At 46.3% G+C, this 22554-nt stretch overlaps 1 protein-coding gene across 7 annotated transcripts in view; it reads left to right on the top strand.

The window, feature by feature from the left end:
• Mgtor (nuclear basket protein megator) overlaps nt 1-22554 on the top strand; it is a 905575-nt gene that overhangs the window by 251124 nt on the left and 631897 nt on the right. For all 7 annotated transcript variants that reach the window (XR_012884775.1, XM_075868440.1, XM_075868441.1 and 4 more), the window contains exons 31-35: nt 154-246; nt 1528-1661; nt 2701-2765; nt 5580-5779; nt 15798-16034. Coding sequence is in view for 6 of the 7 variants with exons in the window: in XM_075868440.1 (XP_075724555.1) it covers nt 154-246; nt 1528-1661; nt 2701-2765; nt 5580-5779; nt 15798-16034 (729 nt within the window). In the remaining variant the exon portion in view is untranslated. The remainder of the gene's footprint in view (nt 1-153; nt 247-1527; nt 1662-2700; nt 2766-5579; nt 5780-15797; nt 16035-22554) is intronic.

Raw genomic sequence — 22554 nt, 5'->3', positions numbered from 1 at the left:
TTCACTGCTTAGCTTCTGTACAGTTTATTGCATGACATAATGACCCTGTTGATTCTGTCACTCATCCTGTCACTTCTACGGGTGGCTTTGGGAAGAAAAGTTGCGGTGTCATCGTTCACTTGATTTTTGCTGACTCGGGGTCTCGTGACATAGCCAAAAATGAAGCCCTGACCAAGGAGAACCAGACCCTGAAGCAGAACCTCGAGGGTCTCAACCAGCGCATCGCCTCCATGGAGCAGCTAAAACGTGAGCCACCTGTTGCACTTATTGCATAATTGTGTGTATTTGAATTCACACTTTCTTTAAAGGGCCACTCACCAGGCCCCATACGGAATTTTAGTTAGACAGTGGAAGTTGTTGGGTGTCCGATGGGGAACATTTTGTCACAAAAATTTTTCTAATCGGTTCATCACGAGCGGAGAAAACGTGTTTTTTGAAGCAGCGTGAAAGGAGGATGGGAGGAGGCGAGTTCCAAACCCTTGCCACTCCTTTGCGTAGCTTTCGCAAGCCAAATCTCTTCCCCACCCTCTCCGGCATCCGACCAAGAGGTGATGTGCGCATGACGTGCTCGAACAAGCCCAGCCCCCGTGCACGCAAATGGCATTGCTTTGTTGACTAGCGTTATTTTGTGGTCTTTTGCCTGTTTCTGCAGGATGGTTTGAAAACGCTGGCTTAGACGCGGTAGGGTAGATAAGCACAATGAGTGCGTGAATGCGTAGGAGCGTTCCACGGTGGTCATCTGCTCAATGCGCTGACTGTGGGGAAATGAATGGATGCAAAACGCTGGCACATTATCCCCGCATCTCATAGCATTTCACGGGAAAAATGAAAGAAAAACGGGCACAATTCTTTATTGCGTCTCATTAATTATATTAAGTTTTATTAATCTCTTAAAGCAACAAATAAATAAACTACGCATGTTGTCTTAAGTAATTTTCACCATGTCATGTGGTGTACTGTTGACAACGCCAGAGTAGACTCATCGATGTAGAGTACCAAGGTCAGTGCATTACCGTGCATGTAATGCCATTCCTGCGCCCACGTCATGCCCTCATTCTCTACTCGTGCGCCGGCAGAGGGGAGGGGGAGCAGCTTTGATTTTGAAATTTGACCCATTTCCGCGGCGCGTAGCGTTGCAAATTTTGGCAGACGTGATCATGAACGCCTCGCCTACGCATTGCGCTTGTCAGCTCAAAATCGTCAAACCTGGTGAGTGGCCCTTTAACCCTTTAGAACAGTATCACTCTTACTGCTTTATTCTCGTTCTGATTCAAGCAGGCAAATATTACCCACTGCTGTAAAGAAGAGTTGGATAGTGCAAATAATTGTGTGTTTCAATTGTTGGTGCCCTTGCTTCTTTCTGTACACTTCAGTGCCCTCTTTTCTGCAAACATTGCAGCAACTACTAGACCAACACTTTACGATTCTGATATCTGCCACTGTATAATCACAAGAATCATTGGACCAGAGATTGTATGTGAAATAAAAGGATAAAGGGTCTCATGGGGCTTTCTTCCGTGTCTGCAGAAGAGAGTGCGTTGCGGGAGAGCAGCCTGCGGTCGCAGTTTGAGGGTCGGCTGCTGCGCCAAGAGAAGGAGATGCGCGACACACGTGAGGCCCTCGACAGGGCTCAGCGACAGGTGGATGAACTCACCCAAAAGGTGAGCCCCCACACAAACTTTTTTTTTGGAGGGGGGGGGGGGGTCTATAACATTTGTTTATAACAAGTTTTCATACATATCAAAGCCACTTTCATGTCAGACTTCAAAGTACGTATGCTATTCAAGTGGAATTCAAAGCATGGGACAGTGACTGATTGCCGAAGCTGTTTTATAAGAGAGACAATTACTGTCCTCCAGTTTGTAGCACAAGGTTAATAAGAAATTCATAAGGATTTCTCGGAAAGAAAAAGTTTCTCAGGACTTCAACCGTGCACCTACACCCTGCAGGGGTGTTTTGCTCTCTTTGAAACCTGGTGTTCCAAATAGGTGGATGGCAGTTAATGTTTCTCATGACTAGGCTTGTGCAAATATTCAAATGAATATCACAGTGTTCGAATTCACTTCGATTCATATATAAATTATTAAAACTTTTGAAGCATTCGAAATTAACTAATATTATTTGAACGTATATTAATCCGCATGTATCTGTTTATTTGTTCATCTCGAATATATAAAATTTAGGGTAATCTAAATTCATTTCGAATCAAATTTGAATACAGTAATATAGGTATTCGAAATGAACTAATATTATTTGAACGTATATTAATCCGCGTGTATGTGTCTATTTGTTCATCTCGAATACATGAAATTTAGGGTAATTAAATTCATTTCGAAGCGAATTTGAATACAGTAACATTGGGTCAAATATTCGAAATGCTCAAGTATTTGCACAAGTCTAATAAAACCTGTATTCTTTTCGGTGCTTTCTATTAGAATGAAATGCAAATAATGCAAGGAAAAGCAAGTGGCATGTTCTACAATGTTTTCACAGTGTTGTCATTGCCAAGCATAAAGTAACTTTAGTGCTTTGATACTGAAGCACTATGCTACTGTGTAGATAGTTAAAACCTGAAAGGCTTCGGGACAGTGCTGTTAGTTGTGTCAGCATGCCACGCTTGGCTCATGCTAACTCGTGTGCTTGTGTATACACAATGTAGTTGAGGCTGATATATTTCCTGACAAAAAAAAAATGATGCAGCTGAATCAACAGCAGCAGAAGCAGACTAAACCTACCATGGTAACTGCACCTGTGGAGAGGACAAGGTAAGTTGACTACGTCATGTTTTTGTATTTCACTGCCTCTCGTCTACTATTCTACTACAGTCAAATCTCGATATAACGAATTAAGTGGGACCGCCGCAACTCGTACGTTATTTTGAAATATCGTTGTAATGAAAAACTTCGATTGTAAGCAAGAGGTCAAACCTAGGAGCGAACATGACGTACCTTGGCAGTTGCCGTGTGCGCCGACAAGCAAACACACACACAAAAAAAATTACACACACTTCAAACGTTCTTTATTTGAAGAAATCTGTGATTTTCTTCTGACGCGTGGAGCACAAACGGCTGATTAAGTACGGCTCAACACCTTCCACCTTACATAGCACCTCATCGGGCACATCACTGCACCGACCAATGTAGGTGCGGACTTTGTTCATGTGCACTAAAACATCCGAGTGCGATATGGTCTCATCCTCTTCAGTGTTTGGTGATACAGAGTCCTCTTCCTTCGGGTCGTCGTCGTCGTCGTCGTCACTGGAGACGTCGCGAACGCTGTTGACAATCTCCTCGGTTGTCATGTCCGCCGACGTTAGTGCTGCGCTGTCGCTCTCCACGTAGTCGTCGAAGGTAGAGACGTCGGGCAACAGTTCCTCAACCTCAGTCCATAGGTCTCCTGGGTTGCTGTGGTCCTCTTCCAGGTTGTCTTCAACTTGGGCAGGCGCCTTGATTAGGCCTGCTTTTCGCCAACAGTTACGGATTGTTGACGTCTTCACGTTCCACCTAGCTCCCGTCAGCATTTCCGCCGCTTGACGAACGTTGACTGATGTCGGCTGCTTTAAGCGGAGATTTATAATAAAACGCTGCACAATGCGCTTGCGAAATTCCGCCTTAACACTCTTTATGATGCCTTGATCTAGTGGTTGCAGCAACGACGTGTTGTTCGGTGACAGAAACTCCAGGCGAACGTGCGTCAAGCGAACATTCACAATGTGGGCTGAACAGTTGTTGACGATCAAAAGAATTTCTCTATTTTCTTTCCTCATTTGTTCGTCGAGTTTGATGAGCCACTGCGAAAACAATTCTCTTGTCATCCAGGCACGCTTGTTCGCACAATAGTCGAACGGTAGGGATACAACGTTCTTCATGCAGCGAGGCTTTGCGTATTTTCCAATGACAAGCGGCTTGATTTTCTTCGTGCCCGACGCATTGCAGCAGAGCAAGACCGTCACGCGGAGATGCGACTTCTTGCCTCCTTTACACTGCTGACCTTTGAAATGCGTCGTCCGATCTGGCAAGAGCTGGTAGAAGCACGCGGTCTCGTCCGCGTTGAAAATGTCGTCTTCGGAGTACGACTCTGCCACCTCTCGGAAACGATCGTTCCGCCAGGATTCTGCACCCTCTTTGTCCGCAGCCTTTTCTTCACCTGAGACTACCTGCCAGGTTATGCCGTTTCTCAGGCGAAAACGAAAAAGCCAACCCGCACTTGCATCAAACCCAGTTACTTCAAGTGCGTCGGCGAACTCGCGGGCTTTTTCTTGAAGTATTGGGCCAGACACTGGGATGTTTTGCAGCCGGGCATCTTTAAACCAGGTCAGCACAGCTTGGTCGACATCTTGAAAATTTCCCAGGCGCAACCGTTTCCTCGTAGGTGCGAGTTGTGACTCTCGGTGAAGCTTCAGAATCTTTTCTCTGTCTTTTTAAATGATCGCGACAGTCGACGGGGCAATGCCACGCTCCCTGCAGAGGTCGATTTGCTTTTTGCCCGAGTCAAGTTCCCTCAACAAATCCACCTTTCCTTGCAGGGAAAACTGCTTTCGTCTCTTCTTAGCGCTGTCACCTGGTGCATTCATCGTCGGGTCTCCAAACACTTTGCAGAAAGCTAAAAAAAAAAGAACGACAACAAAACGCAGAAGACTTCACACGTGCGTGGCACGAAGGACGCACGACGAAGGACGAGGCAACGAGGCTAGGCCTGCTAAGCTGCCACACATCAAACCATACCTGTGTGGTGGCGCTAGCAGTCGGCTCTCAACACGGTGATGATGATAGCTTCCGTGCATGGAAAAAAACAGCGGCTACTGCGCTACGTGAGAGTTGCGGTGCTGCTACTTTTAACTAAATTCGTAATACTGATGTTCCTTGCGTATAGGGGAGCAAATAAATTATGCACGTTATTCTGAAATATACATTGTACTGAAATTCGTTGTTCTGAAATATTTTTACATTGAAAATATATAGGCAATCTGGCGGGGATTTTCAAAATATTCGTAAATCTGAAAAAATCATTAATTCGGTGTTCGTAGTAACGAGATTTGACTGTATACGTTTATTCGTGAACCCATTAGTGAAGTTTGTGAGTTCTGAGTTTCACAATTTCAGTATGGTTGCGTTGTACAATACCCACTATTCTTGTACAACTTCACTATTGAGAAAGTTTCATTTACTGGTCTATTAATATGTTCTCTTGACAAAGATACCGGAGGCTTTGCTTGTTTGAGTGTCACTAGCAGTGCGTAGACAAACAGGAGGCTGCACTACTTCAACTGATACAGTGCTAAAGGCTACATCATATAAGCTCTGCTTTGATGTGTTTTCCATGGAAGTACTCACAAAAAAAAGAAGGAACGCAGTAGGTGTGATTCTCGCACCGGGGGAATCTATTTTGTGCGAAGCACCCTGAGAGTAAATCGTGTCATTACGATGGACTACTAGGTGGATTGTTAATTCTTTTTAGAACAGTAGTTCCGAAAAATGATAATGCTGTGCTGTGTTCATGGTTATCTTTTTTTTTTGTGTGTGTCATTGTTTTGCGCACCACCGTTTTAGAGTAAATCATGCATATAATCATGGGGTCAGCGGCCATGGGAGCAGCACACCCACTGAGCCGGTCACGGCCAATGTGCGGCCGCTGACGCCGCCAGCACAGAGCGCAGCCGTGCTGCAGCGCCCGGGACCCTGCGGGGCACGGCTTACCCCTACTGCTAGCATCCGGCCCATCACTCAGGCGGCCCGCCTCGCCACTGTGGCACCGACTGCAGCGGCTCCACCTCCTGAGGGTGAGTGGTTCATGGTGCTGGCTTGAGCTTTAATTGAAGGGTCTCGCAACCACTGTTGGTAATTTTTAAGCATTTCAAACAAGCGTGCACATCGAGGTCTGAATGATCAGCCGTGCCAAACATGGCAGCTGTACCACCGGTGATTGTACCACAAACTTCAAGATACAATCCCTTGTACTTTTCGGGCCTCTCAGTGATCTCCAGCCATGGCATTGGCGTTTGAGTCTATGGATGATCCACATAAGAAAGCTGTTTGCATGCTTGAAGATACACAGGCTCCCAGCTATTTTTCCTTGCACGTTAAGGGGAAACGCGGGTTAAAATGTCGCGGTTTTCCGGAAAATTTTCGCTTTTTTTTTCCCGGTTGTATTAGCATCTTTGGACTATAATTTTTTACTTCTGAAAGTATCAAGCGGAAATTCGCACGAGAAATGATCTAAAAATGCTTTCAAGTAGGGAGCAATGAGGTGAGAAATGCGCAAAAGTAACCAAAAATTGCACAGTTCGCATTGTCTTGTCGCGAAAACCACGCGTTGGCCGCCATTTGCATTCAGGCACGTTCTGCGAAGGCCTTCCCCTTCACCATCCACTAGTAGCCAGTCTCGTATCTTCACAAAGAATGAACCGAAAACAAGAAAAAGAACATATATGTTACGCATTTTGAATATCGCGACAAGCAGCGTGAGGCCGTCAATGGTGGGCAATGCGCCCTGCCTCCTCCCCCTTCTATCTTCCCCCCTATATCCTCCCGGCAAAAGAGCGAAGCCTCGGGCATCGCAATCGAGTTGTTCGGTGTTTCTCTGCAGTTTTGCGTAATGGCAAGCCCCGAGAAGCACAGCCTGGATAATCGAAAGTTCAGAACTCGCCTCAAGTATCGAGAGAAGCGGTGTCGAAATTTTCAAAATTTTCAGGCGTCTATGACTAGAAATAAAAACGTTATTTTCGATGCGTCTTTTCTTAAGGGGAGCACTTTCCCTGGAGGAGAGATAAGACAATGAACAGATAGTTGGATGGTTGGATCATCAGATAGTTGATCACTGAATGCATGTAACTCCCGGCTCTGCCAGGAAAAATTTCCATGGCTCCATGTTTATTGAAGGCTTGTGCGCAACCGTAATGCTGCCCCTAAATTTCAACGTCTGGGTGGTTTAGGGGTTCTTAAAGGGGCCCTGAAATACTTTTTTGAGTAACCATGGAATGAATTGACTGGTAGTGCTTATTGCCTCACGAATTCAACACCACAAAAATTTTAAGAATCTCTCCAGTGCAAGTGGAGTTACCAAGATTTGCCGCATGCTGCAAATTATTCCTCTCTTCTCTCGTCCAAACAAAAGAGCTGAAAAAAACCAGGGAGGTATGGCAGGGGCAAAGAAAGTACGTCACGCGCACCTCGTGACCTTGAGCACTTTTTTCTTTCAATGTGCGGCTTTTTCAGTGTGATCGCGTGCGCACACTGGTTCAAGTGACGGCCTTCTGCAGTGTTCTCTGTGACAACTGAGTGCGCCATGTTAAAGTCGGCCAATGGTGGATAGATAGCTTTCTATGAGTGCTTTTGAACGTCGTCATTTGTCGAGAGAGGAGAAAGCAATTTTGAGTTGACATTGATAACTTATTGTCAATTCCATGCCGTGTGCTGCACTTGAGTATTTGGCTCGCGTGTTGGCGGGAGCCTATACTATCGATCGGAGCGTTTTCTGACCATGCTTAAAAAGTGTTGCAGGGCCCCTTTAAAAACGAGGTACAGTCAACTTTAGTTATACAGTTAAACCTAGATATAACAAAGTCGAATATTTTCCCCAAAATTCAATGCAAACACGTTTTCTACAGTTTCATTTTTTAGGTTAAAATGCTTGTTATACCAACTTATATGCTCAAGATATTGTAAAGTTTTAAAACATGAAATATGTTAGTTACCATTGACATTCTACCAAAATTCAAATCCTGCTACAATTCAAAGTTGTTAACACTTTCCTTGAAGCAAAAAAATGGCATTTTCACAGGCCTTGTTTCAAATTAAAAAAAAAAAAAAAGTGATCTCACTCACCGAGCTGCGGCCGATTCGGTGGCCACCTTCACTTCCGAGAGCGGGGCGATCACATTATCCATCCAACAGCAACAATCGGAATGGCCGTGGGGTGATTGCCTGACCTTTTTCAACGACATTACACAACATTACAGACTAAACAGATGCAAATGCCCACCACCACACAACAAATTGAACAAAAGACCGGCCGTAACTCTGACGTTATTATAGACAAATACGTACCCCAGCCAGGCGATCCTACACATGTGTTATCCACACCTATACCCAACGGACGTGTACAAAGCGTGCGGGAAAAGGGCCACATTGCGGCACATGCTTTGGGAGTGTGCCAGAAAAGTTAATTTCACTGCCGCCGCTCCCTTCGCCACGCATGTAGGCAGGGACAAACTTTGAGGTCAATTGCTGCTGCTACCACCACACGAGGACAGGGGCCGGCCTCTGTCACGGCTACGGTCAGTGTTGCGGATCGACTGGGAGGCCACATTCACCAGCGACGAGCTGACCGACCAGCTTTGGGCCGTCCGGCAAGCTGAAGATGCCGCCCCGGTCCAAGGACTTCGAGCGGTCACGTGAGGCACCGCCATCATAATGGACGGAGGGTGGGAAGGAACAGGGGTTAATCTCTTCCCTCACCTCGCCCGGTGAAAACTGCTGGACATTAAATAAAGTTTATTCATTCATTGTGCAGGTTAGTAAGTTTAGGGCAAATATATCCGGTTTTCTTATAATACGATATTTACTTGCCTAATGAACGCACTCACATAGTAAACGCACCTCCAACTTCAGTCGTTGAAATTTTTATTTTTTTTCCCGCAACACCAACACTCATCTGCTGCAGTCCCGCTAACCGACACTTGGTGCCTCCTTACCCGTTGGATCTCCCATTTTTTATTATTATGCCGACCTTCCTCGGCCACCTCAGCTCGCTCACCCCACCCTTCGCCCGTTGCTAGATGTATACCTGCCAAGTGTCCCAAATCGGCCGGGAGACTTCCGGATTTAGGCCGTTTTTTCCGGTTGTACGATTGACATGAAAATCTCCCGGAAATCGAAATTTCTGTGCCTGATCTGGCCACATTGACAAAAAAGCAGCTAAATCCGCTCCAGGCTTTTCCAACATACCCCATTTTACTATAAATGAGTTTAAGAGGCGTTCCAATCTCAGTGATGCTCAGTGATGCGAAATCACAGTATAATCTCAGTGATGCGAAACCACGGCAGATACGAATTCGTAAATTTCCCAGCCAAATTTTACTATGTTCATCGGGCCTCAATTCGAATGTTCCGAACACATTTCCTAATCGCGGCGGGTGATACGAACTTTAGTACGGAAACCGTCGAAAAAAGGCCGAGAGCAGCGTACTCGAAGCTTTGGAAGTACGCACGCCACCAGCACACTACAGTGCGTGTGATTGTCGTTGTCACAACCACTGAGGACGAAACCGCGGTCACTTTTGATGCAATCATGTATGGCGACGATGTAACTGAGAGAACCCCAAAAGTGCGCACTCAACCAGTCAAAGCAACGCTGCTTTCTGCAAGCTCCGCATACAAACCTGCGGCAGATGCTATCGTAGATGGCATAAAACGACTTAGTTTTGAAAATGCGTGCACAGCCTAGCGCATGGGGACTGTAAAATGAACTGCCGTTTGTCACAACCGCCGTGCACAAAACCGCGGTCGCGGCGACGCGATAGTGATCTACGAGCTCCGAGGGCACGCAACGGTAGGTTAAATACAGTAAACACGTTAAAAAATTTTAAAAGTTACAGTTTCACCGCAAGGGCGAAGCAATAAATGTGACAGTAACAACTTGAAATACGACGCTGAGAATGGCAAGCAGATCGAAATGTGCAGCGCGCTGCTCACACACGAATGATGCACAAAAACGGTACTCGCAGGACGAGAGTGAACTAACAGCGTTTACCGCTCGACACGTAGCACGCTGTATAAACAAAAACTATGCACGATACGTAATCACAGGTACAGATCAGTACAAACTAACAAGTGTCCCAGTTGTTATACCTCGCTGTGTATGAAAAGTCCGCTGTTTTCGCAAAAGGAACCTGTGCAGAGACCGAAGTGACCTTTGTGGGCCCAGCAACTAACGCTTTCGTTTCAGTGAAAGCCGAAGGCACATGATTCCCCCACCAAAGGATAAAAGCGCGCGCACAGGCATCCATTCATGGGGCAAAGTACACGTGAGAGATAAGCACGCGTCAGCGCATCGCGATGAGCTTGGCGCCGAGCACGGGCTGCTTTTTGCTTTTAGTGTTCATATATATATAGATACGTATACATATATACGGTGAAGGACAGCAGCGGTGGCGATGGCAAAAAAACAGCCTGGACTGTCCATATAATTGCAATCGCAATAAAAAGGGGCCAGACGGGTTTCGGCTTTCCTGTCAAAAGAATCTAGCAGCGAGCAAAGCTTTGACCCGCGCTTTTGCGGCAGCTAGCTGCGCCGTCCCGTTCGTTCACGTGTGTCCCAGGAAGACACATGCGAGTCATTTTGACTGAAATAGATTCTGCTAGTTGTGTTGATCCTTTGAGACCCTCACATTAGTGAGAAACCCTACCCTCTTGTGTTCGGCCATTCCTAGCCACTATGAGACCGCAACGCTGATGTTGGCGCTTGCATTTGAGACCCCCCTTTCACCCCCTTTTGTTTTTTATGACGTTTTTGTTTGTTTATTTTTGTTTTTTAATGCCCCCCCTCCCCCGTTGCGGAAGTCTCCCGGATTCAGAATCCTTGGGAAGGTATGGAGTTGCCGTATAGTTTTTCTTTCAATCTGTGTGCGGCACGTCTCCTGTCTTTACCTGTGCGCTACAGCGAGGTTCACGAACGGTGCGAGTGTAGAGACATCGCAGCTGATAAGAACACAAGGAGCGAGAGCGAGCGAAAGTCATGAATCTGCCCGCCCGAAAGTCATGAATCTAACCGACGGTCGCTTTGTGCAAATACGAAATTTTAGGTCCCAACAACGTGCACGTGATTTTCGAGCAATGACGACAGGATTTGCTGCCGCGAAGGGTCATTTGTCGCTGTCGCGTCGCAGGTTTCCGGATAACCAGAAAAAATTGCTTGTCGCCCAGAAAAGATCGTGACAATTTCCACAACACAGTAGAACTCCCGATTCTTGCTTTGCTTGTTCTCTGCATGTACAGGAAATTTTCATGTAGAAGCGAGGTAGCAGCCGTATTTTGTCGTTAATCTTGTTATCGACGGTTTGTTTTGATACTTCGAGGGTCGCTTGCTGCAATGTTGGTTACTTGCTGCAATGTGACCGGCAACGCCATTCACATTGTAGCAAGTAACCAACATTGCCATTCACAGGTTGCCGCAAAGTTTCAAAGTGCGTCGTAGCGAAAGCTTCTGGGTACTCCACGAGATCACAGCAGATAACACTGTTGCGGTTAAAGGATTGTGAGAAAAGACGGCCGGCAAACGATTTTATGGCATGCACCGGCAACACAGGTACAGCTTGCAGAAGGTAGAGCCATCGACTGCTGCATATGAGTAAAATGCAACAAAGAAGCCGTTTTCAAACAGTGTACGGGTATGTCAATTGCGACAAAAGCTAAGTGTCCTAACTTTTATTTTTGCATTACTGCATTTCTTGCTCATCTCGAAAAAGTTTTCATAAAATTTGCCTCACATAACGCACCCTCGAATTCGCTCCGATTTTTCGAGAAACAGTGTGTCCATTACGCGAGGAAATACGGTTTGCGATATATGTACTGCTCAAATTAGATTTGAAGTTATTCAACCAAATTCACTATTGACTTCAAATTTGCTTCAAACCTAAAATTTACTGTTCGCACAAACCTAGAGTTTTTTACTGGATGTACTTGTTCATAAGTAGATTGTGTACACAATAGCTTCTTATTTTACATATTATATGCGAGCAGAACTTTGCAGAGAGCGCACGTGCATAAGTTCTGTGGGTATGCACTATTTTAAATGTGGTGTTCGTGTGTACGCAATTCCATGACCAAGTGGAATATTCACGTAGTGATGTACTATACCGTAATCACGTATCCGTCATGGGAGCGGCGCCTGCGAGTGCACCTATCGTAGGTGAAAAGGAGAACGATGATCGTGGGTGCGCTTGTGGCACGCAGCACCCACTGGCAGCGGGCAGTTGCGGCCGAGGCGCAGGAAAGTGAAGATGGCTGCTGGTCTGTTTTCGAGCTGTAGCGCCACGCTAGATTTGGCCAGCTTGTCACGCCAAAAAAGAAGTGAGCCGCATGGCATGTGATGCGCGAGCCACGGGGAAATCATAACGGTTGAGCTCCAGGCCTGGCTAGACGCTGCAGCAGCGACTCCGCCTAAGCCTGTGTCCCGAATTAAAAGATGTGACCTTGGCACGGGCTCGTCGCCGCCATCTCGGCCCTTGTTCCTTCAACATATGGTGACCACAGACCAACGGACAAGCGACCAGCGCTGCATCGCTGCCACTGAGCTTCGCGGCCATGTTCCAGCCAGCTCAAGCATTGCAGCTGCACTTTGACCCGCCTCTACCACTGTTCCGCATTACAGACATCGAGTCATGGTTTCAAGAGTTCGAGGCTGCCTTGAAGCTCAACAGCATCTGGCTCCAAGAATTCATGTTCGAGGCCCTGGAGTATGTTTCTTCACCTGACCTCAAAGGACGTCTCATCGATTTCTCTGGGAGCTCCCGCTCATATGGCGGATTACGGGACGCCGTCTTACGGTTTTGCAGTGCTGAACAATGCCTCCAACAAGGGACCGACCGCACGGAAGGTGCTTATTCATCTACACTGATCAAGCCTTTCTCGCGGTTCCCCTCGACCGCATATCGTCCAGCGCTATGCCACAACAATGAGATAGGTGACCGTCGTACGACAACCGACTCCACTGATGTATCACAGCATACGACCCCCGAAGGTTGGCCTTTGGGTGACCGGTCGGCGCCTGTGGACACATCGGTGAACACGACGACTTCAGCGCCTACTGACGCAGTGTGCGACCCCCAAACCAGCGCTACCTGTCACCTGTTCGCCGACACCACGTGTGGCACCGTAACCGAACACACTGCCATCTTCCACACCAGCAGCATGGTAACGACTGCACATGACCCTCCAGTTTTGCCTGCGGTGAAGCGAACCGATCGGGGTCTACCGGCGACGCAAGCATATGGTCAGCATGCAGTCTCGCACCCAAGTTCTCCTGTGCCGGCTGAACAAGGTGGTCCCGTAACCACATATGCGCCGTCTGATATTATGGCACAGCCCAAGTCTCCTGTGGATGCCGACTTGCTGCCGAACATCTGTGGGGACAGCGCCGAAGGGCTTGAAACCGATCAGCACTCCCCACAGGACATTCAATGACACAGTTGTTATCATCAGTGCTGCGCAGGTCGGTGCGACAAAGATGTGCCAGCGTCGATGCCATGCAGGTACACCACGAGCTCGTACCGCCAGCCCATCTCTCTTAAACTCGCCTCCCTGCCACCTCCTCTACAGTGTTCCAGCTACCTCCGGCCTGCGTGCCCATGCCAGCACCTCACCTAGACAGCGTCAACATCTCACCAACGTTGGCGCCTGCACCGATCTTGCATGACTTATGGTGCCTACCCGCACGAGCCGTCATCGAGCTCCGCATAGCCCTCACTAAGCCGTCTTCTCGGTGATGACCGCTGATGTCACCGATGCCCGTTACCACAAGTGGCTCGAAGCGTTGCATCACTGCTACCCACATCTCTTCGGCGCTGCTCGCCCACTCCGCGGCTCTCAGTGTCTTCTACTGGAACTGTTAGCGACCCGTTTTTTTCAATGACGACTCCGAGTTTCCCACGGGCAATCCAGGGACTGTCGCTCATGTATCGTAGTATCTGTCTCTTTTGCTTTTTCCTTTGGTACATTTTACATCGTTTGGCGGTCCCTGCGCGTTGGCGCAGGTACCGCCTAAAAGAAAAAATGCTTAAAATCGCGCAAAGCGCTGGGGGGGGGGGGGGGGGGGGCTGTGTAGTGCCACGATAGATTGGGCCAGCTGACCACGCCGAAAAGGAAGCGAGCCGCGTGGCATGTGATGCGCGAGCCACAAGGAAATCAGAACGGCTGAGCTCCAAGCCTGGCTGGACACTGGAGCGGCGACTTCGCCTACCCCTGCGTCCCGAATAAAAGCTGTGACCTCGGCAGGGGCTCGTTGCCGCCGCCTCGTCTCTCATTCCTCAACGGTGTCTTCCCTAAAGGGTTCCGAGCTAGCCGTAGCCCACAACCCCACATCCAGTATGGGGGTGCTTGGTGTCTGTGAGCCGCCGTAAAAGACGACGAACGTGGGTGCGCTTTTGTCATGCAGGCAGCGGCCACTTGCAGTAGCAGCACAGGCGCGATGTAGTAAATATGTATCCCCCTGTTGTCTTGTTCTCCTTCCAGGGCGGTTCTGGGATAGCTGCAGTGCGGAAACCCTATATAAAGCCACATATGCTCGTAGCTATGTGTCTGTGTAGCCACATATCCCACATATTCATGTGTAAGCATGATTGTAATAAATTGCTCTTTGTCTGTGTGTTATTACATGTAATGTCCTGACAGAATTGCAGGGTCTTCATTGTCACAGATATACACATCTGAATTGTGCAACGAAGCTTCACAAAAAACTCGCAAGATTAGCTGTCTCTGCCTGTTCAGACTTTGAGAACTGCTTCTTTATACAGCGTAGACCACTTATAACGTAACTGCTTATAGGGCAGAACCAGTTACAATTTGGTCTTTTTCGACTCCCGTTCACTCTCCCATAGAACCCCATGTATACACATACCACTTCTTGTGCAGTCCTTCAAGAAAAGTGAGTACATGTCTGAAAAGAGGTGCGGTTGGTGCGCCGCTGGGGAGTGAGCGACGAGGTTATTACGGAGAAGGGGACACGAAGTGAACAAATGAAAGACAGAGGGAAGAAAAAGAAAAGGAAAAAAAGACCATGGCACACTCCACAGGCTCACCAAGTATCAGCGATGGATAACACTTTGAACCGGCAGGGACAGATTAACGTTGCAGGCATGGCCCTGTACGAACTTGGCGGCGCAACATGGCATGTGCGATACCGTCCTTATCAACTCGGCTTAAGTTTTCTCGAGCAGTACAGATATCGTTTTTGCTACCTTGTTCGTATTTTAAAACCTTTTACGGCTTTATGACGGGACATTTCGTTTTTGCGACGAGTGTGTAGTCTAGTTTGGCAGGTTTTCGTTGTCGTTGATCTTCCAGCCACGAACAGGAACTTCGCATCACGCAAATTCTTCTTGGTTCAGTGCTTAACTACGGTCTTTTTGACGCCGGACCTTGATGTCTTCGACGAACTTCCCGCGACAACACACCGAATGGCAGGTCAGGCCTAATCTGCGTTGGTTGCGGGGCTGGTTGCATGCTACCTAAGTTGCGATTTCGTGCAAAATCAACGAAACTCTCTGCAGTGGCGGCACTTGATAGGAATGGATACAAATCATTAATGAAAAGCGGTTGGCACGTGTAGAGCTTGAATGGTGGTTTGCGGTTCGATTGCAGCATCTTGAAATCGGGTGCTTGCCTGTGAAATAAAGTGATTGGCGTCTTACAGCACGTGAAATTCCAGATGTAAATTCTGTGAAATTCCTCACTCTAATGACGAAGCTTTTAGGGTCTTGCAGCGGACCCTAAAGGTGTAGCTTTAGGGTCCCCTAATTTTTTCAGCGTTCGGAAATTTAAAAGGTTGTAAACACCACACATAGCATGGTTCGATTCTCAGACACGCATGACTTTTGCTCAACACATTTTGTGCAGTTGTGGCTCTTGAAAAAAGTTGTTTTGGTTATAGTGCGGTACCGTTTATAGTGTGGATATCGCAACTCCCACAACTTACATTATAAGCCGTCTATACTGTAAAATGGGCAGTGAAATGCACTTATACTGTATGCAATGAGTCAATTGATTTGAGATTGGTAGTGCTCTCTCTCTCTCTTTGTGCAGCGGAAGTACAGAGTCCAGCAGTATCGACAGCGCCAACTCTGGCAGCTGCTGCTGCAGCGCCCACTACGGCAACCTCTACGTCGGTGTCGACTGCGGTGTCCTCAGCGGTGTCTGTGTCAGTCGCTGTTGCAATGACTTCCGCACCTGTTGCGCAGCAAGCAGAGGTGCAGCCAGCGACTGTTGTCGTAGCACCCGTACAGGAGGCGAGCTCGGCAACACCCGTTGTCTCATTGCTCGGTATGCACTGATGGTGTTAAGTAAAGCCAGTTTGATTGATTGGTATGAATGGCTGTCAAGTACTTAAACAAAATGATGAAAGTGCTAAGTGTAATCAACTTTTAGATCATTCCTAGGCATGGGATAGTGCAAATACAGTAGACTCTCTGTAAATGGAACCTGAAGGGATCGGAAAAATATGTTCCCTTTAACAGGAGATCCGTTTACTGAGAGGTGAACATGGCTGCAGAATACAAGCCCGAAACCAAGCATTGCAGAGGCAATAATTCCGCTCAAGCAGTGGTTCCGTTTAACAGATTTCCGTTTACTGAGAGTCTACTGTAAACATGGTAACAAGCATGATGCACAAAGAATAGACCGTCCTGCATGTGTTCTTTGTGTGAGCATGGATTCGTGTGACGTTTCATCCTAACATCTGCATCGAAGTCTGCAAACAGAGCCACCTACGGTTTATTTATTGGGTACTCACATATTTACAACTGCTGAAGCATCACTCTTTCTGGTAGATTATATTATGCTCCCTTAATGGAGCATTGCACATGGTATCCAGAGGTCATAGATTAGGTTTCCATTGCGCCAACTTTGATTTCTTTTCATATGCGATGTTACTCTACTACCGTTAAAAACTGCAATAATGTCCTCGAAATTTTTCTCTGTTTCATTGTCCATCGGTTATATTAGTTCAATTATCTCTCTGCATTGAAGTTTGACTTTACTGCATGTCTGAAATATTGGCACATAGTAGCGACAGTGCTGAAAGCTATAGTCACTGAGATAATAATAAAACTCCATAGTAAAACTTCAAGGATATGAATCTCGCAGGGTTACAGAAAATATTCCTATCACCAAAAAACTTGGTAAATTAGTATGCGATAAATTGGAGCTGATGTGCATTTTCATTTGTTGTCTTTTAGTGCCGCAGCAACATCATGAACAGCTCGGAATAATTGCCAGCGAAATTTCTAGCCAGTCGATGATTATACTTGTACAGTAAAATCCCGCTACAACGAAAATGACGGGACATGTGAAAAAGTTCGTTGTCGCAGAATTCGTTGTAGCAAAATTTCATCTAGAGACCACAAAATTTGGTGAGATCTGATGATTATGACGCGTCCTTTGGACCCAGCAAGCGCATACATTTAACTCTCGCTAACCCGGCCGTACCTGGCTGTGCACTTTGTGAACCTATTTTCTCGCATATAATGCGATGAAAATGTTCAGAAAATGTGGAGCTTAAGCCGAGGTGCGGGTATTTAAAAATTTATAGTGCGCCAGTTGGCTTCACAGAATGGCTTCACGGAACGGCTTCACAGCAATGCAAAGAAAATGGCCTCTTGCAATACGCAAGGCCTCCCACGGTTTGCGGTCGAGGATGCCGATTATATGCATGGGTGGGTTATACAGAAGAAAATGATATTCAGACTACTCATGGGGGGTGACGAGTGCACAGCGTTGCGAATGAGCGTGCCAAAGCTTAATAGAGGCCAACTGATTACTTCAATTGAAAGTGACGAAGCTCTGTATTACCACGGCCATAAGTGAACGACAGGAAAGTTGTAACACTTAGTGTCGTTTTATGGCTTTATTACCTTTAATCAACGGCTGTTTTAGCTGTGCACCTTTGAATCGTATTCGCTATCAACGAACTAGATGATAGTGGTGGCGGTTATCTGCGCAGTGATTGCAGCAAACAATAATTCTGTTTTGAATCCGTGTGTGCAGCGCGGGCCGTGCCGGCGACTTAAAACTGCGTTGTTGCTATTTTTGTTCGCATCGTTATGGCAAGAAATATTGGGTTGAGTCAATGTGCATTGACTGCGCGCATATACTTTCGTGATCGGCCATGATCGCATTCGATATGACCGCATTTGAGTTCGCAGCGATATCGGGAGAACGCAGTTACGCGGGGACAACGTGCATGCTGCTCGCGTGTGCCCCTTCACGACACGTGGTTGTCATTCACGATCACACGGCTAGTGACGACGAGCGGTAGTTTTATTTTGAGCATGATGTCAAGAACATGTGCCTGGGGTTCTTGTTGATTGCAATTCTGTTGTCATGGTGGATGGATGAGCTGTCGCCAAGCATCTCGATGGCGATAAATTTAGCGGGATGTGCATGTGGTGGCAGAAAGCGTGTCTCCGATAAAGCCATGGGCTTTGGATGCCATGAGCCCTCGAGAAATAACCAAGTCAGTAGCGGAATTTTGCGGCAATCCTTCGCCAGTTCCTTTTTCTTGTAAGTTAGTACAAACGAAAACTTTTTTAAAGTGGAAATATTCAGGAAAAATATTCGTTGTGATGAGACATATTTTACATTGTTTTCTATGGGCAGCTGACAGGGAATCGAAAATTATTCGTTGTAGCCGAAATTTTGTTGTTGCGGACTTCGTTATAGCGGGATTTGACGAGTGGTTGGTAAATATGTGGCGCATGCGCCGAATCAGAGGCATTACGACTAGAGGCGTGCCAATATTTAAAATTTTGAATATCTTCCAATTTCACATCGAAATTTCGCTCTTCGAGACTTTTCAAACTTCTCAAAAACAATTGCCCTCAAAGTCAGATTAGATGTGGCCCCTTCATTATTTTAATATATTTCACTTCATTAAACTCTTGTATTGCGGCAAAGTAGTTTTTCAACTGTCAAGTTTCCCAAAAGCAAATACAATCAACATCAGATTGAAAGTTGTCCCTTTATATTTTTTCATGTGCTTCATCTCATCACACTCTCGTATTGTGGAAATGCTGCCTTTAAGTTTTTTTGTTTTTTTTTTTTTGCAGCTTTAAATGAATTGACTCAGAGGTGGGGGCTCAATGCTGTTTTGGACCTGAAATTTGGGCAGTAAATCCGGAAAGTTAGATGCCGAAGATATTTAGCTTAGAAGATTTCAGGTGTTCTTTTATATTGACGTCTAAGAGGCATATCGGAAACTCTAGGCTTGAAGGAAGCACATCCTTGTCTGCCACATTGGTTCGGCTTCCACAAAAGTTGAAACCGGAAGAGAGGCTAAGAAAATAGCATTTTGGCCTTTCACATGTAAAGTGTTGTTGGTAACATTTTGGTTGCACCAAGTCATGTACATAAATACTACAATTCGGCCTCTGCATTGCCCTATTCTTGATAAGACAACTTTTAAACATCAAGTGTTTATTTAATCCAGGGAAAACACACTTTAATGTTGCTATCTCATAAGAATATGAGATAGCAACGTGCTTAGGAATCCTCTCCAACGTTTTTAAATGCGGAGCATTTCTCGCTCGCTGGTATGTCGCGTGTGCGGTGTCTGTACTCGCACAACGCATTCACGACTCCATCTCTCCTGCTTGCGATTGCTCCCCTCTCCTGCCTCGCAATGCGCGTCTACTAATCTACGCTCGCTCCCCTCTCTCCTCTAGGCATTCCTATCCGCGGCGTCGCGCAAAGCCGACGCAAACCGCGTCTGCTAGCGAATTTCTTCATTGAAAAAACAGACTGCTCATGCTGCACAACTGCAATGCCCCGCATCAACTCGTTGTTCCCTTCAGGGAGATGGTGTAATTTAGAATGTCTGCACCAACAACTAAAGGACTTCCAATAAGATTGAATAATTGTAAAAATTATAGGAGCGGCGGCCGCGAGCCTGCCAATGACAGAAGGAAGAGGAAGACGAGGATCGGGTGTGCGCAAAGTGGCACGTGGGAGCGGCTGGCAGCAGTCGGTTGCGGCCCGGGTTCTGGTGAATAAAGGAAGTTCCTGGTCTGGCTCCACGTCTTCCCTGCGGGGCTCTTGGCCGAGCAGCCTCGAAACCCCCTACAGAATGTATTTACAAACATAGGTTTTTCAGAGGCTGTTCGCAGGAGTTTTCCACTTGCGCCTGACGACTCTCACTACATTCTATGCATTACTTGCCGAAGAGAAGTATATTCATAACTTCCCAGTTCGGTTATTTTTTTGCTATTTCACTATGAAGTATTACAAAAATATTATATTTGATTGGCACTCTTACTTCAGTATTCGAATTCACTTCACACTCAAAATTTCGCTATTCGCTTAGTTCTACACCACAGTACTGTGGCGAAAGGAACTTATTGTGCGCTTTGCACACAATATGTGAAGGTCAGAAAATTTTAAAACCACGGGCCTTAGTTGCTACAATCTTATTGTAAGTGGTTGGCTCAACAGTTGAGTCTCTCTCATTCAAATCGGAGAGTTTACCGATATGCATATCCTAAAAAATTGTGCACATTGACATTGTGAGGCCTAGCTCCTTTGCCAAGGCCTTCGTATTTTGGTCCTCTTCTACCTTTTACAGGATGTCTGATCGCATGGCTTGCATCAATGTAGATGGCGCTTGTAAACACATTGGGACATGGCTGCCTCGAGAACAGCAGCACGCATGAAGAAAGGGGGGGGGGGGGGGCTGTAAAATATGCTACGTTTCAAAATTTCTTACACTTGGAGCATATAAATAGATATTACGAACTTCTAAACTGAAAAATTACACCATCTTCCGCTAAAGAAAACCATGAGTGGATGTGAAACAGTAGGAGATCATGAACGGCACCCCCAGAAACCAGTCTAGTATCTTTAAGGGAGGACGCATTTGTACCACGAAAAATGGCAAAAATATTGATTTTTTGAAGGTCATGTTTTCAGTTTCTAGAACCATTTTTCTATCCAATTCAGAAATATCTACTCTGAAGACTGTGCAGAAGTGCTTCGGAAAATTCGTTTCACCCTCCTAGGTAGCGAAAATATTTCTGAAAATCAGTAGAAACAGTCATTTTCAAAAAGTTAGCTCTTCGCGATGGCGTGGTCGGGTGCCGGCTTCTGGGCCTCATGGGAAAGAGCATTTCTCCGGGTTCAAATTTTCCACCTCAGCTAGCTCCTCCGTTTGAAAGCAAGTGCACAAAAAGCAAATATTTGAAGGTCATTTTGAGGCCCCTATTGGCTGTGGCCGCCATGTTGCCCCAGTTTGCCTCAACATTGGCCTGATGCACGTTCCGGTAAATCGTCGTCTGCTGCTTGTGCGTCGCGAGGATATTTCTGTTATTAATCGCTATTTTGTGTCGTGTTGATGGCACGACGATCACTTGAGATATAATTACGCTTTAGTAAGGAGCTGTAAACAGATGCTCGATCAGATTACTACGAGTGGGGGCGCAATCTAAGAGAGGGGTGAGTCATCGAAGTCGTCTTTAGGATTAACTTTGCTGTTGGTGAGACGAACCTTGCGGGCAAGAACGACGCGCTAACATGCTCATGACAACCTGCTTCTTCGCAAGCAACGAAGCACATCACTCGCTAGCTCCCTGGAACCGCGGGCGGGCATTTTACGCTCCGGCAGTGGACCCCACAGTCAAGCTCGCGGACTACCCCCCCCCCCCCCTCCACTGCTAGGGGCTACTTGGAACAGTGGCTAGTATGCAGTTTCGCGCGTCAGCACTCGAAAATGGGATACCAAGCACAGTGCGCACCGATTTTCTGTCATCGTAGCTACAAAGTTCGCTTATTGTCACTGAACGCTGCTGCCAAATGCATCACGCGCTGGCGGCACTGTTCACGCGGCCTCGCACTTCACAGACATATGGAGTGCTGTAGTGATGCTTTAGTGATGCGATTTAGACGTGCTTAGAGCTGTGCTTGGTAACGCCGCGAGAGTATATGAATGATATGAAACAATGAAAGCCTCATAGATTAGCTTCCCGCGACTGGTCGCAAGATGATGCGTTTCACGGCTAGAGTGGAAAAAGAGCATGTATGAAGCAGAGGTACGAATTTTTATATGCCCGACTAGCGTCAATAAGTAAACTGCTAAAAAATTTCTGTGCCACCAGTTTTCTGCCCATAACTGTTTGTTATTTGGAAAGAAGGCATAAACTGTCATGGTGTGAGCTATTTTTCTGACGCAATGAACTTTTCTCTATATAAAAAGGTTCAGTGATTATTTGTAATTAAGAAGCACTTAATTACGCTAATGACAGTTTGAACACCAGAAAGATGTGTAATCATTTCAGTAAATGGCCTTATTGAATTCAACCTTTTCTGTCATGCTTATCACACCACTCCTTCATACAGAAAACTTGGTTTGAAATATATATTTGTTCTTTGGAGATCAAAAAAAAAAGAGGCTATGAAAAAAAACAAAATAGGCAACAAAGGCATACTGAGCAAAGGCCACATGCCCGAGAAGTCAAATATCACAAGACAAACTTAAGATCACAATTTTTTGGTGTTTTAGAGTCATAAAAAGAAGGTGAAACTTTTAAATGCAGATTTATCAATACTGTTGTTTTTGTTTTTGTTGGCATTACGCTCACCTTGTGGAGCCGATAATTTGGTAACCAATTCAGAGACTTTGGTTCTATTTTTTTTTTGTAACGCTTTTTGAACTGCCCGTCAGGGGGCTGTGATCTTAGTTTTTCATTTTACTCCCTAAGGAATTTTTCGTGGGGCTTCTTGCTTGTGGTGCAAGTGCGCTCATTGCAGTGTTGCTGGAGAAAATGTTCAGTGTTGCAAAGAATAATTTTAGTTTTAG

This window comes from Rhipicephalus microplus, chromosome 7 (assembly GCF_043290135.1).
Source record: "Rhipicephalus microplus isolate Deutch F79 chromosome 7, USDA_Rmic, whole genome shotgun sequence".
Taxonomy (NCBI): Eukaryota; Metazoa; Arthropoda; class Arachnida; order Ixodida; family Ixodidae; genus Rhipicephalus; species Rhipicephalus microplus.
This window is presented reverse-complemented; position numbering and strand designations above follow the sequence as displayed.